General features: G+C 37.8%; 2 protein-coding genes across 6 annotated transcripts in view; one reads left to right on the top strand and one right to left on the bottom strand.

Annotated features, from left to right (window-relative positions):
- The window catches only part of LOC125237323 (dual specificity tyrosine-phosphorylation-regulated kinase 2), a 245,493-nt gene extending 238,704 nt beyond the window's left edge, over window positions 1-6,789 (bottom strand). The window contains exon 1 of the mRNA XM_048144314.1: window positions 5,686-6,789. Within this exon, the coding sequence (XP_048000271.1) occupies window positions 5,686-6,468 (783 nt within the window). The 5' untranslated portion in view covers window positions 6,469-6,789. The remainder of the gene's footprint in view (window positions 1-5,685) is intronic.
- Window positions 6,790-7,387: 598 nt separating this feature from the next.
- Window positions 7,388-15,480, top strand: part of LOC125237411 (transmembrane and coiled-coil domains protein 2) — a 91,598-nt gene continuing 83,505 nt past the window's right edge. For all 5 annotated transcript variants that reach the window (XM_048144456.1, XM_048144458.1, XM_048144459.1 and 2 more), the window contains exon 1: window positions 7,388-7,587. The gene's annotated coding sequence lies outside the window, so the exon portion shown is untranslated. The remainder of the gene's footprint in view (window positions 7,588-15,480) is intronic.

Raw genomic sequence — 15,480 nt, 5'->3', positions numbered from 1 at the left:
ATATCAAAAGTGACAAATAACTACGAGTATAACTATATTCGGCTAGGACCTCCTAGGTAATGTCAATCAAAGTTACATATATATTTTATTTAAAATGAAAATAAATAATTGTACATATTTTATTCTTTATATTCTTTGACAGAATAAAGCGTTTTGTTCAATAACAATTCCTTTAGTCGACGCCCAAATACATCATCCGATGTTTCATTTCTGAGAGTGGCGGGTAGACGTTCGTAAAACGACGGGCCTATTACGCGTGGGTTTTTGTCGAGCAACGCAAGGCGCCGCGGCACGGACTGTAATCGGCCGGTCTGGCGGGTTATTCTGCCAGGCATGTTTATGCGTTTAAATGAGTCGATATTTCGGCGTGTGAACATGATAATTTCATATACATAGAGGGAGTAGTGCGTCATTATATTATATTCCTTGAAGAGCTGTCGACAGGGGTGTCTGGGATGTACACCTGCTAGTACACGTAGGGCTTTTTTCTGTAAGATAAACACCCTGTTTGATTCTGTACAATTTCCGTATAAGATAATACCGTACGCCATGAGTGATTGGAAATATGAGTAATAGATTTGGAGCACTCCGCGTTGGAAACCGCTTATGACTTTGTGCCGGTGGCAATTGAGACAGCGGGGCCTTGGGGTTCAGAGGCTCGCTCCTTTTTTAGGGAATTAGGGCGTCGTTTGCGGGAGAGGGGCTGCGATCCTCGTTCTGGGTCGTATCTGGTCCAACAGGTCTCCATTGCAGTTCAGCGGGGAAATGCGGCGGGTATAATGGGGACTTTTGAGCCAGGTACGATCCAGGGAGGGTTATTTTAGATTTAGGTGTATGTTGTGTTCCTTTTTTAGGGTTCCGTAGTCAACTAGGAACCCTTATAGTTTCGCCATGTCTGTCTGTCCGTCCGTCCGTCCGTCCGTCCGTCCGTCCGCGGATAATCTCAGTAACCGTTAGCACTAGAAAGCTGAAATTTGGTACCAATATGTATATCAAATACGCCAACAAAGTGCAAAAATAAAAAATGGAAAAAAATGTTTTATTAGGGTACCCCCCCTACATGTAAAGTGGGGGCTGATATTTTTTTTCATTCCAACCCCAATGTGTGATATATTATTGGATAGGTATTTAAAAATTAATAAGGGTTTACTAAGATCGTTTTTTGATAATATTAATATTTTCGGAAATAATCGCTCCTAAAGGAAAAAAAAGTGCGTCCCCCCCCCCTCTAACTTTTGAACCATATGTTTAAAAAATATGAAAAAAATCACAAAAGTAGAACTTTATAAAGACTTTCTAGGAAAATTGTTTTGAACTTGATAGGTTCAGTAGTTTTTGAGAAAAATACGAAAAACTACGGAACCCTACACTGAGCGTGGCCCGACACGCTCTTGGCCGGTTTTTTATATATACGTTAATAACCTACTTGACATGACATAGATACTATATTTGACGAAGCCTGTACTGTGGATTTTTTTTTTTGTACTTATTGTTTACTTTATTTGCTTATTTATTCAATAAAACTGCGAACTATTGACGTTACATCTATTCGGCCGACCAGTCAATTGACGTATTGTCATGAAAATCGCATGCGAGATCTCTTGTCGTGTACACCACCCCTAATAGACTATTACCATGTGAATCATGTGGTACTGGTACATCAGAGCCTCAGAACAGCTACGGTTCTTATAAAACATATGACACTTCTTGATGAAACAGGATTTGTTTACATATTTGTAAACACCTTGGCCACTCTAATATATCTTACGCGTCTGAACACATAGGCAATAACTTTATTCGTTTTTATAACCGTTACACTCGTGCAATAAACCTGGATTATTTTCTTCTAATGTTTACTCGAGATGTGAGCTGGGTACTTTAAATTTATGAGTTTGTCTTTCGGGGATGTTTGCAAAACTATTTACAAGGAAGGCTTGAAATAGAAAATCTGTAGAGGAAACTCGAATGGTACTTAATGGAAACGGTTTTTTGTATAAGAGCAGACAAATCACTTGATGGGAAGCAATTATTTTAATTACCGACCGCCACGGATACCTGCAATACCAGAGGGATTGCGATTCAGTTTCCGGCTTTTACGCGATAATAGAAGTCTTCGGACTTCTTTTCTTGAAGTTTTTATTTCGAAAACCGCAATAGACTGTTTGAAAAAAGGAAGATTCCGAAGGGTTTATGTCTATCAAATTTTACACAAGAATGAATGGTATCACGGCGTTCACAAAAAAACTGATCACAAAGCCATCAGCGTAAGGCATTCCTAAACTTCTTTCTCCTCCCAATTTTTTTAATCAAAACAAAGCGGTCTTTCGAGCCAAATAAACGCCTAGAGCGAGCTCTTCAAACTGTGTCAATTAACAAAGAAAATAAGAACATACAACCTTGTAATCTGAACCTTCTCAAATTAACACAACTCTCCCGTTGGGCACACTTATCTGCGAAAATATCTGGCTTATTAACACACGTAACTTCAAAAGAATATGTAAGTTTTTATTCATGAACAACTGAATATGTATATGCGGTAAAAGTAGGTATTCAGGTGTTCATAATAAAATCCTCGTAGGTAGTTAATATTTAAAAAAAATGTTTACGTTCAAACAAGTAAACACATTTAGTTCCCTTTTTTGGAGAGCGTTTAAAAACATCTCGACTACCGACTAAATACTTGAATGATAAAGACAAATACGCAGCTGTGTCATAAAAATTAACAACAACTTCCGCCATCTTTGCAGTGAAATTGCCGGCATTAAACAAAAGCTTTATTAATTAACAATTAGTCTATTTTTAGGGTTCCGTACCTCAAAAGGAAAAAACGGAACCCTTATAGGATCACTTTGTTGTCCGTCTGTCCGTCCGTCCGTCTGTCAAGACCCTTTTTCTCAGGAACGCGTGGAGGTATGAAGCTGAAATTTATATCAATTACTCAGGTCTACTGTCCCTTGAAGCTGTGAAAAAATCAAACTTCTAAGCCAACGCAATCAAAAGATAACGCCGTTTATGCCGCAAATTTTCGACACTTGCAAGGGAATCAAAACCTACAGGGTGCTTCCCGTAAACTCAGAATCTTGAAATTTGGTACGAAGCAACGTCTTATAGCATAGATAAAGGAAAAATTACGATTTTTCCCCCACAATTGTTCCACTTACTCCGACCTTAATCTTAGATTTGATCATTAATTGCTTGTCGTTTAAGCCATTTAAAAAGTTCGCGAATTGTCTATGGGTGTGCCAGTTTTTGCCGGGACCCTGTTTGGACCCGGTTTTATTTATAAGCTACCTGGGTTTCATATCACAATAGCCTTCTCAGCTCGAGCGAAAGGAAACATCAGGTGGACCAATATTCTGCTCTCTGACTATACATAATTGTGACGTTTATAAAGGTTTCTATACACTGGTGCAAGTGAATGCTTCGGGAACGTATCGGGACGGGTTGGTAAGTTAGTACAGGTGGTCGCTCGAGGCCGGTTCATATCCTGCGGCGACTGTTTGTAAAACACCTTGTTTCTATGTTGGTTTCGGTGATTATTTTCCTACGGATTGTATGGATCTTGTTTGACTTTTCGCTTCAAAACCGTCCAAGTTAGTGCGACTGCTGAAAGACGATAAAACTGAATACCGACTTTAATTGAATTAGTTTGTAAGTCAGTTACGAGTGAAGTTAATATCCTGTCTAGGCTTGTATAAAGTATTTATTACAACAATTATTGTGTTCTCAAGTAAGCGAATTTATGTAAATTCTTATTGAGAATAAAGTTCTTAAACCATATTTACCAAGCTAGAACGATCTCCATTCTAGACAGTTCTGATCGTTTCTAATCAACAGACACGCAAGAGCCATCCGTTTGCAATAAATAGTTGACTCTAGTCTGTCAAACAAACAACTTAATGATTGGCAACATTCTGAAAACGGTTTGTGTTGGATTGAATTTCGCAACATGAAAACCTAGAGTTACGTTACGTTTCAGTCGGCCTGGGGGATTAGTTTGAATGTTTAAAACCTTGCGTGACAGAAGGATCGCGGAGGCACAGGCAAAATGCCGACATGGCATGGCAGAAATAGCTAACGTTGGCGTTGACAGTCGACCTGACACGATATTGTACGAGGCAGACATGTACCTAATGCATACCCTTGCAAAAAAAAAAACATTGTCTATGACCTTTTCGAATCACATTCGCTACAAACTTTTTAAAAATTTATAGGCCCGCCGCGCGTTCGATAAAACCTGATGTGTCGTTTAAAAAATAAAAATGCTCTGGCACTTATCTCACGGCCAAAGCCTCAAATATAGAGTGCATTGCACCTAACACGGTTCGCATATTTTATTACATATTATCCTAAGTTTATGTTGTTGTATGTCCAAATAGGCAATTCAAAACTGGTATTTTTAAATGTACCGTTAACTTGACAGAGCTAAGTAACGCGGTTAGTCACAGTGGTCATATTATTCAAGTCTTAATTAAGATACTAAACTTTATAAAGGCACACGTAACTCAAGCACAATATCAAACCACTCAAACCAGAGACTATTAAGGTATCAGAGTTTTTTTTTAAGAATTACAGATTTCAACATTCTGCTTTGCAGTTTCATCTCAGTAGACAAGTGTAAACCTAGCTAGACAATGGGAGAGAAAATCCAAGTATAGTAAGTGGCGTGTCTAGTCCCGTTAGGCGCATGCGCACGGCAACAAACAGTACCCAATGAAGCATGTTATCTTATCGGCTAGAGATACCTGTTGCATAGAATCGCACAGCGATCTAGGTTTCACCTGAATAAACATTATTATCCACGTATTATAAAATCTAAAAACACGCAAGCCAATTTCTATAATACGTGCGTTTATGATAAGTTGAAAAATATTATTATTTATTTAATACGTCAGAATTTTGCAAGCAATTAACGTCATTTAACTATGTCATCGCAGTGAACAAATTTGCTGTGAAATGCAAATTAAAATAAATAACAATTTGGCGTTTTTGTGCTGTGTTAATTTTTGGTGGCTTTTGCCACCTCAGACTGGCAATTACGAAAAATAAATTAATAGTTTCAGGTCTCATCATAGCTGAGGTCAAGATTTTTTGTTCACAAAAGTACCTGTTGATTTGGTGAACGTCAAGGCTCAAGTTTTTGCATTCATTTCGTTGATTGCAGCAACAATGACATTGGGTCGCGTTTCATTTGTTAAGCTTTGTTTTTAAACGTCTACGCGGATGTGTTGACGTAAATAGCATCACATCACATGGGGAGAGACCGAGTTACCGAGTGTATCGGGCCGTTTGAAAATAGAACGCGAGTTCGGGCGACTCGACGTTCAGATAACGTTTATCGGCCCATCGCGGCAATAAGATACGTAATAAAACCTTATCACAACGCGGACACGATTCTCCGAATGTAATGAAAGACTACGCAAATGTTATTGAATGTAATCTGAGTTACGAAGTCTCTGTTTCATCTGCATCTCACCGTTCGTAACGGTTACAGGTTATGTTATGTGATGTCGGGCGGTCGGGTGTGGCGTGCGGCCAGCTGATCGCGATCGCACGCACCCTAAATGCAGGTGTTCATAACATAAACGTATTGATTTAGGCCGTAGGGACAAGGGCGGACCCTCGGACCCATTAGAATGTTGTAAAAAGAAAACAACTTTGTCTATTGTTTTGATGTTTACTAACCTTGATTCCGGAGCGTCCCTGTTGCTTCAGCAGAACGTTCTCGGGCTTCATGTCGCAGTGTATGATCCTGTTCTTGTTTAGAGCATGAAGACACTGCAGAAGACTGTGCGAGAACTTGCGGACAAGCTGCAAGGAAAACCCTTGGAACTTGTTTTTTCGTATCAACTCGTATAAGTTTATCGAGAGCAGCTCGAATGTGATGCAAGTGTGGTTGCGGAAGGTGAAGGAGTCGAACATATGGATAACGTTCATCGTGTTGTCTTTATCTTGCTCTCTGAGGTGTTCCAGTATGCGAATCTCCTCCTGAGCCTGTCTGTGGAAGCGTTTCTCATTGCGCACCATCTTCAGCGCGCAGTTCTCTCTCTTCTTGTGATCATAGGCCTTCATCACCTGACCGAAGCTGCCCTTCCCGATCACCTTCAACACCTCGTACCGGTACGCGATGTGATCGTGCGGGATGTGTATATACGAGCCCTGTTCGTTGTCATATTCACAATTGTTCGGGAAACCTACCAGGCCTGGGCGCTTCTTCGCGTTGGCGCCTATGAAGTACACTTGGGGGTAATCGAATATCTCGCGGTGTTCGTAAGGGGTCAGTTTGTTCATGTAGAGTTTCATGACCTGTTCGGGGCTGGCCGCTGCCGCCGGCGGCCGCTTGTCGGGCGGCTGCGCGGCGGCCGCGGGCGGCGCTGGCGGCCCGGGCTCCAGCGGCGGCAGCGCCCCGTCTCGCAGCAGCGCCCGCCCGAACGCGTGCGCGCTCCCCAGAGGCATGTCACCGGTCATGGCCGCGCGGATCCCGCCACCGCCGCCTCCGCCTCCGCGCTCGCTCGCCGTGGCCGGGCCGAGCCGCTCGCTGCACGCGCACGCACCACGCACACTGCACTTCACTGCACTTGCACCGCCACAGCTTGCACTCGACGACGGCGCCACTCCGGCACTCTGTACCACATCTCACATACACCGAGAGGAGCGAGACCCGCACTTCCACTTATGAGGGCACATTCCGTCTCGGATACGATACGATGGAGCCGCGGCCGCTGACTATACCGTGCGACGCGAACGTGAAACGCAAACAAAGACCCCTTGCGGCTTGCAGGCCGACTCGACGACAGAACCAGAGAGAAAATAGAAACTGGTCGGTAGAGTCATTGAACCGTTCGGCCGCGCGGAGCTCATGAGAGCGAGTGAGACGGAAAGCTTTGTACTTTCTCAATGTACGACTAGATGGCGCTGCAAACACAATAAGCAGAGTTAGTAGTATTATTCAAGACCCAATCCTACTTTTTTCGTGTTGGTATTTTGTATTATGCCATGGTGGTTTTTACTAAAGCGAAATTATCAATATCAATAAATAATCTCTTTACGCATTACAATTATTTTAGTAAAATATTGTAATGTATTTATATATTCACGAAATAAATAATTGTTGTTATAAATAAAATAAAAGAGATAAGCTGAAATCTTCGTATAGCAATTATTGACAGTTTCCTATTATTGCCAATTTTCCGTGAATGTAGCAGTTCTATCAAAGTATCTTAACGAACATAAATTAATAAATTGACTTTGTGTTTTTTGTTAATATTTTGACAGCTGATAAATTTGTGCAATGAATAGGAGAATTGAGTCTCGCTTAATACTGTCGTTGTCTATGGTGAATTGTCATTGAACGCCATCTACCGATCGACAGAAAACTGACAGTCGACCGACCGACAGCAGACAGCAGAAGAATTTCATGCAACCACTACTAGCCCACACACGTCTTTTCTTTTCAATTTCATTGTTTTCTGTCGCAAAATATTAACGTAATTTCACGCTGCAGTGATTTTCATCAAGCTCAATCAAAACATGTGTTAAAACTGGACAGTGTAATAAAGTGCTCAAGAGTTCGCGGTGTTAAAAAACGTGAGTGAAGGTGTTTCTATATTTGAACGTTCATTTATTGCGATTTCTTTTTTTATCTTGTGTTGTATTGCATTGATTATAAAGCAAAAGGTGGCCAATTCGCATTTGCCAAGTGTTTTTCGTTCCGGCCGGATGTTTTATCAATGACTGACAATGACAGTCAGTGGTCAAGTTCGATATTGGTATAGAACTTTCAGAACGTTCCATTGTTTTCGTTAAGTCGATGTTATTCAGTACGTGATAACTGGTAACACGCTAAATAGTAAATACGTACGTCATGCATTCGTGAACATATCAAGGTAATAAGGGCTAATTGCTTGTATCAGTGCACAGATACTTCCTTGTACACAACACAATGCGTACATGATTTACGTGCCATTGGCTGTTCGCCAATACAACAACAATGACTGCATAATGCGCTTATCAAGTAGTACGAGAAAAGAGATAAATTGACATTTTATCCTTTGTTTATTAGTTTACTGAGCTGACTCATACGGTCAGGAGGTAATGAAATCTCGGCATAAATGGTGTGACTCATACAACTGGTCTACTTACTCTCAGGTGTTATACTCTGTTAATGGAGTTTGAAGAATGTTTACTAACAAATCATTAGTAACACTCATTAAAAGTGTCATAGTAAACTTAAAATATATGATTTTAAAAGTGCTTCTGGTGATTAACAAATTTAAAATACTCATTTTGTAAAACTGTTACTTTTCAAACCATAGACCATGTAGTGAAAATTTTTTGTGTACCTAGTGATTAGGCAAACCTGATAGTGGAACCACAGAGTTGTAATAGAACAGAGGGAGTCTCACTGAAGACCTGACTGAAGAGGCTGTGACCCAACAATGGCGGACGTTTTTTTTTTTAATTTTATTTTATGGCTTGGTGGCGACCTTTCAAGCCAGCAATGGCAGACGGTTTGCGATGTGCAAACACGATTTAAAATCAAAATAATTATAATTCAGGTCAAAAGAAAATCAATTCTTCACTTAATTTATCAAAAATTAATTATTTTACTTGAAACTTAGAAATATCTTGTTTTTAACAAATAATAATGACTCAGTGTGCCGTGTGCAAACACTATTTAAAAAAATACTGATCACACTCTTGTTTTGCAGTTTGTTGGTTTACGATTATGAACATTAATTAATATTGTGATTTTAAGCATAATAACGTGATAAAGTATTAATTTACGCATGAAAAGTTGCTCCGTATTTTTTTTTCTTTCGATTGTTGTCATTTTTACATAATTTGACAACGCATGTAGGCATAAATTCTTATTTTTCTGGAGATGTTTTCGCCACGGGCGCCTCGATCCGACTGACGGGAGATTAGTGGATGAGGTCATAGACAAAGCTATCAATGTGGATGATGGAATCACAGGTTTTTCTTCGGAGTCCATAGAATTGTAGGTTCATGAGTGGAACAAATAGGTTTTTGAAATTGGAACGGAAGACTGTGTAGAACTCATATTTAAGATGTTTGCTACCTCAATTACATTAAATTTTACTAAAGATACCTCAGGTTGAATTGATATAGAAAATCTTACAAAGGTACATACATACATATAATCACGCCTATATCCCTTAAAGGGGTAGGCAGAGCACATGAATACTAAGTTTCAGTGCCACTCTTGGCAAAAGGGGTTGAAAGAAACCCAAATTGTGACATTGCAGTGACAGGTTGCCAGCCTCACGCCTACACCACAATTTATCCCACATCCCACAGTCGACTTCTACGACACCCACGGGAAGAAAGGGGGTGGTGAAATTCTTAACCTGTCACCACACGGACGTTACAAAGATTTGTCTTATTTATCAGACTTCAGTAAAATGAGCTGGATATTGATAGTCATTACGTAAATTCAAGACTTAACACGGCACATATGTATGATACAGCAACGGAGTGACATATATTAAAGTGTCATAGCAAATACGTAAATACTCAAAATAGTATCTAAGTCTAAATTTGGTGTGTTATTCATATCACATTATAATCCTTAACCTTTAAAATAATAAAATTGTGCTAGAATATTGTACATATCCGCAAATACATGCAAGCACTTAAAAACTAGATCTAACCTAATTACACACACACAAAAACATACACAGATACATAATTAAACCTAACCTAAGCTAGCAAATTACATACTTCTTGCATAGGATGCCTCAAATAACTGGTTATGGATAATATGCATTCTGCATAATAATAGTCTCTGCATTTGCAGCAGCTTGCAAAACTTGATTTGCTATTCTTATTGAATTGACATGAGTTTATATATTATGGATAACACAGTAAAATATTAATGTTTACAGTATTTCTTAGTATTTGCCCTTGTGGTAATGATAAGAACCACCTGTCCTTGCACGGGTGTCATAAAATTTGACTGCAGAAATGGGTTCACAACTTCACATTATGATTTGGGTGACAGGCTAGCTATGTATCTATTATGTAGTATTTCTCCCAAAAAACCGGTTGAGGGGTTCGTGGTCAAACCCAATAAGGGCTGGTAGCATCAAACTGTTGGTCACTGTTAAAGTGTTCATTAAATTTTATTGTATGCAAAGTTCCATAGTCATCTGCTGCATGACAATGATGTGTCCAATGTCAAATGTGGTTGATGCAACTGGCCCTAAGTTGAGCAAACTGATTTTTGAAATTTGAACTGTGCAATTTCCAAAACATTCTTATTTAAATAAAAAATAATCTTGATTTATCAGGTAAAAGATCTAACCAGCTAACCTTTGAGTACTTGAGTTGAGAACTCTAATTAGATGTTTTTGTTGATATCAACCATAATTACCGCAGTTCTCAGAATATAATTAAGGTACTTATACTTATAGACATGCTATTAAACTAGACATAGGTACAATTAGCAAACAATACAGTACCATTATGTGTATAATGTATTACCATAACTTCCTGAAAGGATTCCTGATAGCATACAATGCAACATTGTTTGTATGGATCTTGATTTATATTGTTATGAAATTAATAACTTCAAATGTTATAGCTTTCCTTTTACCAAACACTGGTGGCAGCACAGATTTCATGTATACCATAGATCATGCAAACGCATCTACTTAACATGCCCGAACTCTGTCAGAAAATCTAGGTAGTTGGTCCCTACTCACAGCTTTAGCACGTAATTTTTTTGTAGGCAGTCAACAAAAAAAAATGCCTCATTTTGTGATATAACACACAACAACACAAAAATGTCTCTAATACTTTTTGATAGTGTGTTCAGGTTAGTGTTTAAAGCAAATACTGTTATTATCTCATGGTAGGTGTAGAACTATTTAGCAGACAGATAAGCTATCATTAGACAGTTTTCACCAAAGCATTTATAAATAATCTGCCCAGGCAATTGTTTTACTTTTATATTTAAAACTATGTATCTTTTATTTAAATTAGGTTTACCTGTGTGTTCCAATGTTTTGACCACAACCAACTGATGGTAAATATAAGCCAACTAATTCGGAATATTGCAAAAATATAACATATTAGTTTCTAAGTAGTCAGAATAAAAGTTCTCAAGTTATGTTTAGGCACATCTTGACAGTTGTTCCAAATGTATGATTCCATTTCTTTATCATTTCGACTGAAGGTATTTTGATATGCATCAACAGTATCAATACATTTGTTTATTATCTACTTCTTATCAATAACACAACTTCCGTGAGACACTTGACATATTAAATGTAATAAAACAGGTCGCATTTATTTAAGTCGTTAATTTATTTAAGATGAGCTTCAACTCGTTAGTGATCTGATACAAAAATACTTCTTTTGATCGTAACTTTATAAGTGTAATGTTATCAAAAAGCCAATAGCTAAAGAGAATAACTAATATTTTTTTGCCCGACTGCGTCAAAACCACAATAAATCGAATGAAGATCGTAATCTTAGCAGTGAATAAAATGTGTGTGGTGCAGCTGGGTACATTTGTTTAAGTCCAAACCAATGAACTGATTTTGATGTGGATGAACATGATGCCAAATCACTATACTTGGGTGATTCTAAGTTAAGAGGTACTTTCGACGGCACTGACAAAAAAATATATTTTTTCAAGATAATACTTCATAATAACATATTTATTTTATAAAACTAAATGTTTTCTACCTGGGCACTCAAAATTATTACAGAAATTCATGTAAATTAGTCACAATCAGCTCTAATGTAGGAAAAATGTCTCTCCCCTGGCCTGTCCCCCAACCGAATTTATTTGTCAACAAGTAATTATGACTTTGTTAAAATTCACTTATTATTTTAATAGCCTTAATTTTACAAACATAAATAACTAAGGAACAGTATTTTATGAGTGGAATTTCTTATATTACTGTATTTAACAACAATTATGAACTCCAAACTTTGTCCTACGTGTTTCGTGTCTCGTCCGCTGGCTTTTTAGTTTTCGTTCAAAAGTCGGTTTAATTTGTTAATCTGCGGAGGTTCTGTCCTCTAATACACAGGGTGTTATGTGAAGTTACCGTCAAGACGCGCGTAAGGCAACTATGCATCCGTTTTGTTGATTATTTCGGCCACGGCACTCGCTGGGTACAGAAATGTTGAGTGAATGCAGTCTTTCCTCTGGTCACTTTTATTTCACAATCATTTGTTTAAATATTAATATATATAACAATATCCACTGTAAATGTTGAATATATTGTTACGTTTATTTATGAATTGCGTACGAGAAACACTTTTACAGCTATTTTTGATTTTCATCGAAAATGTATCTCCCCTGGCGTATCAAAAAAGCCAGGGGAGATACTTTTGTACTAGATTTGATTATTTTTATTTCCGTTTGCTCTTAACCTTTGTTTAGCGTTGTACCTATTTTTATTTTAGCTTTACGATAGAAGGTTTTCTTTCCAGAAAAACGCAACTATTAAGAAAAAAAGAGGACACATTCACATTCAACTTCATATGAAATTTTCGTGAAGCTGTTTAATCTTATACTTTTAAACGAGCAATTCTTGTATATTTATTTATTTATTTATTTATTTATTTATATATACCGACGATCTCGGAAACCGCTCTAACGATTTCGCCGAAATTTGTTATGTGGGGGTTTTCGGGGGTGAAAAATCGATCTAGCGTAGCCTTAGATCCCGGAAAACGCGAATTTTCGAGTTTTCATGAGTTTTTCTTTCGCGGTAGTAAAAGTAAAATATGGTCGTTAATTTCGCCGCGCGCGCATCGATTCCTCTTAGCTCAGTCGTACGAGGTCGGTCTAATGTACGCAGATAGATCGTAGGTGTCAGGGTTTCGAATCCCGGCCAGAAATTAAATTTTTGTTTTTTGTCTTTTTTTTTTTGTTTTTAATAGAAATAGAAATATTTTTACTCATGGCAAAATAATACATAAAAGACACACACAAATACAGATCAACAACAGAGAATTTTTGTATTTATAAGAGTTTTTTTTATCCAAAGACGTGATATATTAAAATAGAACCGAGCGAAGCTCGGTCGCCCAGATATTAAAAAGGTTTAATACTGATATTAAAAGGATAGGTATTTGTTTACTTGTTGCCTATTGATTGTACATTAAAATTATTATTGTTTTAATGGATAATATGGAGAAGTGAAAAATAAGACAACTCATTAAGGAATTATCACTTTTTTTTGCTGTAAGAATGTTATGAAATGTAAAGTCTGAGTATAAATAATCAATAATTATAATAAAAACAATAAATAGAGTTAATTCTCAAAAAATAAAACTAAATTTTTCATACAACTGTCTCTTCCCTGGTCACAAAGTATCCTCCCCTGTGCAACAGTATCTCCCCTGGACTGAGTATTTCCCCTGGTCGCTGATAAAACACGATAAAACAAATAAATTGACTGGTCCTCTTTGTAAACACTTCAAATTGGCAGTTTTAACTAATACAAATAAACAAATAGGTAAAAAACAACAAAAAAGTTCGCGCCGTCTCTCCATACAACGTATTACCTCTTAACTTAGAATCACCCACTTCTGACCTTAAACAAAGCCGATAGTTTAACTGATTCCAGAAAATAAGGATTCATACGAAAAAAATAAACGTTTTACCTGTTTTGTTAGTATTTCAACGATTTTCACATGTCCAATTTTGTTAGCGACGTGAATTCGCTATAAAAAGAATACATTAGTTAGCAAATTTAAAATACCAGGCCTATACATCACTGATACATCATTCGTCACAGCAAATTACACATTTTTCACCCATGATTACAGCATGATACCAGCTCCAAATTACTATGTACGATCTATTTATAAATTCATCGTGGGTGGTCCTAGATTTAGACAGACTGGAATATTGACTGGATCCCCTCCGAACAAGTTTCTAGCTGTTTGAGGCTAATAATTTATTCATAATACTGCAGGCAGCTTGAGCGGGAAACTGCTGTCGGTCTAACAAATTCAGAAATTGAATCCCTGCTCGATCAATATTCCATCCAAAATGGAATACCTAAACGTACACAATACGGACTAGTTATTCTTGCAAACATCAGACTTGCACCATTAATTTTAAACTTTTATTGAAAGCTCTTGTCTTGTTCTAAGTTTTTATATTACTTTGGTGTCCCACCGCTGGGCAAAGGCGGCCCATCGTTTTCTCCACTCGACCCTGCCATCGGTCTTTACCCACACTTTATGATATAAGAAGTCGTCGCGCCATCTCTTTTTCGTGGGTCGTGGGACTGTTCTAAGTAATCTAAATCTTTTACCTAATAACCTATTTCTGAATATGAGGCGAGGAATAACATGTTTTAGGAGTATTATAAAATTGACCATCCAACCAACCTTTAAGTAAAGGACCCTTTAATGTAGGTGTACAAAAGTCGCGCAAAAATAAAATCATAAACGTATGTAGAATTTAGAAAGGACTACGATTTTAACGAGACTGTGGCCCACCCACTATCAATTTAATTTACCTTTCATCGGCAAGTCGTAAATTTTATCGCATATGCATTATTTAAAAGCATTTACAATTCAAAGTTTTGCTAATAGAAAATAAAGACGCGTGAGAACTCCGCCGATTCCGAAAATCCGCAAAAGATAATCGAATTAATCGATACCTAATTATGGAGTCATTTACACCTAACCCTATTATCGCCTCCAAACGGATTGACACGCCACTAATGTGATATATCACGAAAGACCTGAATACCTAATCTGCAAATCGATACCGGTGTCGATTCCAGCTGTCATTGTTCATTTGATTCGCGTATCGAATGAGCTGCATAACTAGGTTATGTGAATGTGACGTACAAACATTATTTTTAAATGAGCACTACTTCGTGTCATTCATCACGACGTGCGCCTTAAAGGTTAGATTAGACAAATTGGGCGCCATCGTGAATGACACGATTCAGAATTTTGAAATTCGGACGGAATTCGTCCGTTGGTTCATCTTTACTATATTCATCATTTGACTTGATTTCATCTGCATTATCTTGTCTTCCATTTATTATTTAAATTTTATAAAACAATGTTCTTACGTAACTCTTTAATTACTCTTCGTTCCCACGCCAAAGGCTTAGAAAAGATCTTCAAGATATTAGGAGTATTTTAAAGGCTATGAATACTTTGGTAATTAAAAACAATAAATTGAAGTCAAATTGTAACTGTGACAGTGATGGAGTATTTTACAAAAGGATTTTCTGAATTTCTTGCTTTTAAAATAGCTATGTTGAATTAGTACCTACTTCATCATCATCATCATCATATCAGCCGAAAGACGTCCACTGCTGGACATAGGCCTCCCCCAAAGATTGCCACAATGACCTGTCCTGCGCCACCCGCATCCAGCGGACTCCTGCGACCTTCACCAGGTCATCAGTCCACCTTGTTAGGGGCCTACTAGGGAATGCAATCTCGTTCTCGCGAGATCTCTTT

The sequence above is a fragment of the Leguminivora glycinivorella genome, chromosome 21, assembly GCF_023078275.1.
Source record: "Leguminivora glycinivorella isolate SPB_JAAS2020 chromosome 21, LegGlyc_1.1, whole genome shotgun sequence".
NCBI lineage: Eukaryota > Metazoa > Arthropoda > Insecta > Lepidoptera > Tortricidae > Leguminivora > Leguminivora glycinivorella.
Note: the sequence above shows the minus strand (reverse complement) of the source record. Positions and strands in the feature narration are given on the sequence as shown.